Source organism: Gavialis gangeticus, unplaced genomic scaffold (assembly GCF_001723915.1).
Source record: "Gavialis gangeticus isolate Ggan-Ray unplaced genomic scaffold, GavGan_comp1, whole genome shotgun sequence".
NCBI classification, from domain to species: domain Eukaryota; kingdom Metazoa; phylum Chordata; order Crocodylia; family Gavialidae; genus Gavialis; species Gavialis gangeticus.
In genome coordinates this window covers 16,368,053-16,370,747 of record NW_017729011.1, presented here as the reverse complement: position 1 = coordinate 16,370,747, position 2,695 = coordinate 16,368,053, and the positions used below count along the sequence as shown (strand labels likewise).

The window sequence follows — 2,695 nt, the reverse complement described above, 5'->3', positions numbered from 1 at the left end:
CCAGCAAGAGGAGATGGTGATGGTGAGAAAGCCCAGAGCCTGCTAAAGGCCCCCAGTTGATCGGCTTGCGGCTAAACTATTAAGCAGGTGTGTGCTGCAATAATCCTCTCCCTTGGTAGGCTGGAGGGAGTTTTGAAAATGAGAGTCTGATAACAAGGGTAGACTTGACCTGGGAAGAGTCACAAAGCACAGCAGCGCAAGGAAAATCCCCCCAGGCAAGTCAGTAGTGATACAAAGCTCATTGCCTTCAGTTGACTCTGACCCTGCAGGGTGTCTGTAGCACAGTGACCCCAAGGCCAGTGGTCCTATCGCTATCCTCCGCAGAGGGCCCTATTGCCTGGTGTCAAGAACATCAAGGCCTTGGTCCAAGATCAAGCTTCCTAGGTACTGTTATCATAGACATAGTAAGTACTAGTTATCACGACCATCCTGTGCAAGGGCCTGACCCAGAGCGTGCCAAGGTCCTGTTCTGGGGCAGCCTCGGGGAGTGGGTACCTGCATACACCAGAACGGCTGTCTGCTCATCCCATCCAATTCGACTGGCAGCATAGCAGCTGTAGTTCCCAGCATCCCCTCGGACAGCATCCTTGATTGTCAGGGTGCCCTGCGCATCTACAAGGAATCTGGATGAAGAAAGAAGAAAGCTGGGAAACACAGATTTGTCCCAAAGCAAAGCTCGAGAAAACATGATGAAGCACAGGGACAGGAGCATGACTGGCTTTAAATGTGTCCTTAACACATGTCCTAAAAAGGCAGCTGTCTCGCAGCCCGGGAGCCGAGCTATGGAGAGGGTTACCTGCCGCCTGTCACCAGCGCTCTGCCCCACCGTCTCCAGGAGATCCAGGGTGCCGGGTGCCCCAGCGCTGTGCAGTCGATCCTCACCTCATCGCCCCAGGTGAACTGCTGCAAGCTCGGGTCCACCCTCACACGGGGCGGCTCTACACAGAGACAGGCACAAGGGATCACATGTCAGCCTGTCTCGCTTCCAGCCTCAGAGCCCCAGCCTCTGCCTCTCCCCATCCTGCTTCCACGGGGTGGGAACACAATGCAAAACAATGGCATAGAAAGCAAAAGGAGCAGTAGCTGAGAGCGGTCAACCTGGGCTGCTGAAGTGGAGATGTCCCTCAGGACAGGACAGACAATACAGGGCCAGAGGAATGAGTGACCAGGGCACCCGATGCTGCCCCCTCCTGCTGCCAAGTGAGGACACTAGGCTGATGCATGGCCCAAGGACCCTGCACAGGAAGCAGGGGCTCCCCAGAGGCCGCTTGCTCTGCTAGAGCATCAGGCCAGGCTTGATCTCAGCAACCACAGACCAGCAACCACTTCCACCCACTTAGGGGACAGCGCAGCCCCTCGCAAACAGCTCCCTGGGGGCAAGGTGCTGTCTAGGATCCCTGATGCTCGGCAGCATGCTCTGGAGGAGCCTGGGGGCCTCCCACAAGATCAGCGTCATAGCGAATCTGGATCCTAACCGGTGACCAACAGCAGCCCAGGACGCGAGGCTCGGACACGGTGCAAAGACGGGGTGGCTCACCTTGCACCACGAGCCAGATGGAAGCGTTTGCTGTCCCATGCTCATTGGCCGCCAGACACTCGTACCGGCCACTGTCACCCAGATGGACACTGTTGATTTGCAGCGAGAGGTTCCCCAGCACCCGCACCCTGCTCTCATCCGCCTGCAGCAACTGCCCATCCCGGTGCCAGGTCAGGTTATAAACATCCCCTCCCAAGACCAGGCACGACATGATCACTCCTGCGCCCGGCACTGCCGTGATGTTCTCCGGGGACAGCAGACGTGGAGGCGGCTCTGCAGGGGGGAAGCCAAACATGGGGGTCAAACCACCGCCAACCTGCGCTGAGTCGCTACCAGACACTGTCCCCGAGAACTGTCCAACTCCCAAACACTGAGCTTTGGGCATTAAATAGAAGCAATGCATGGGTGCAGAGACCTCATGGCTGCCTGCTGCCCTGGAGACAGGTGCGATTGCACAGGGATCCAAATGTGCCCCGCGCCCTCCAGGACTGACCTGTGACGGACACAAAGGCCCGAGCTCGCGTGGCCCCGACCTTGCTGGTGGCAGTGCACTCGTAAAAGCCTTCATCGCTTTGGGAAGTCACGGGGATCTCCCAGCTGCTGTTCCCAGAGCTCCTGGAGGGCACAAAGGGAACACGAGCCCTGTGAGGCTGGAGCAAGAGCTCCAGGGGCTTTGCTGGGCTCTTCCCGTCAGGCACGAGCCAAGGTTTCTCCCTGCGGCTTTGTCACTCCAAGTGGCTCAGTTTTGTGTGGTCCAGCACCCCCTGCACATCAGGACCTTGCCAGGTGTCTCCCTGGAGACTCCCAAGACAAAGAAATCACTAGTTGCTCTTCAAACTCTTGTCCACACAAAGACTGCTCTTGAAGTCTCTTCCCAGCAGCTGCACCAATGAAAGCAGTGAGAGGAGCACCAGGACATGTGCATTGTCTAGACCTGCTCAGAGCTGGGCCAGAAGACCCCACTGCTGCCTCTCTGCACCAGCACTTGCCCCTCTAGGTCGGGGCGGGCAAGTATTTCAGGCGGAGGGCCGCTTACCAAGTTTTGGCAAGGTATTGAGGGCCGCATGACAGGCAGCCAGGGGCAGATAAATATTAACTTTCTAAATTTTTTAGGGGCTCCGCAGGCCACATAAAATGGCCTGGGGGGGGGGGGGGGTG

At 57.6% G+C, this 2,695-nt stretch overlaps 1 protein-coding gene across 1 annotated transcript in view; it reads right to left on the bottom strand.

The window, feature by feature from the left end:
* HMCN2 (hemicentin 2) overlaps positions 1 to 2,695 on the bottom strand; it is a 121,404-nt gene that overhangs the window by 90,976 nt on the left and 27,733 nt on the right. Inside the window, exons 13-16 of the mRNA XM_019510296.1 lie at positions 2,031 to 2,152; positions 1,538 to 1,810; positions 797 to 938; positions 496 to 623 (exon numbers count right to left, since the gene is read on the bottom strand). Coding sequence (XP_019365841.1) covers positions 496 to 623; positions 797 to 938; positions 1,538 to 1,810; positions 2,031 to 2,152 — 665 coding nt within the window. The remainder of the gene's footprint in view (positions 1 to 495; positions 624 to 796; positions 939 to 1,537; positions 1,811 to 2,030; positions 2,153 to 2,695) is intronic.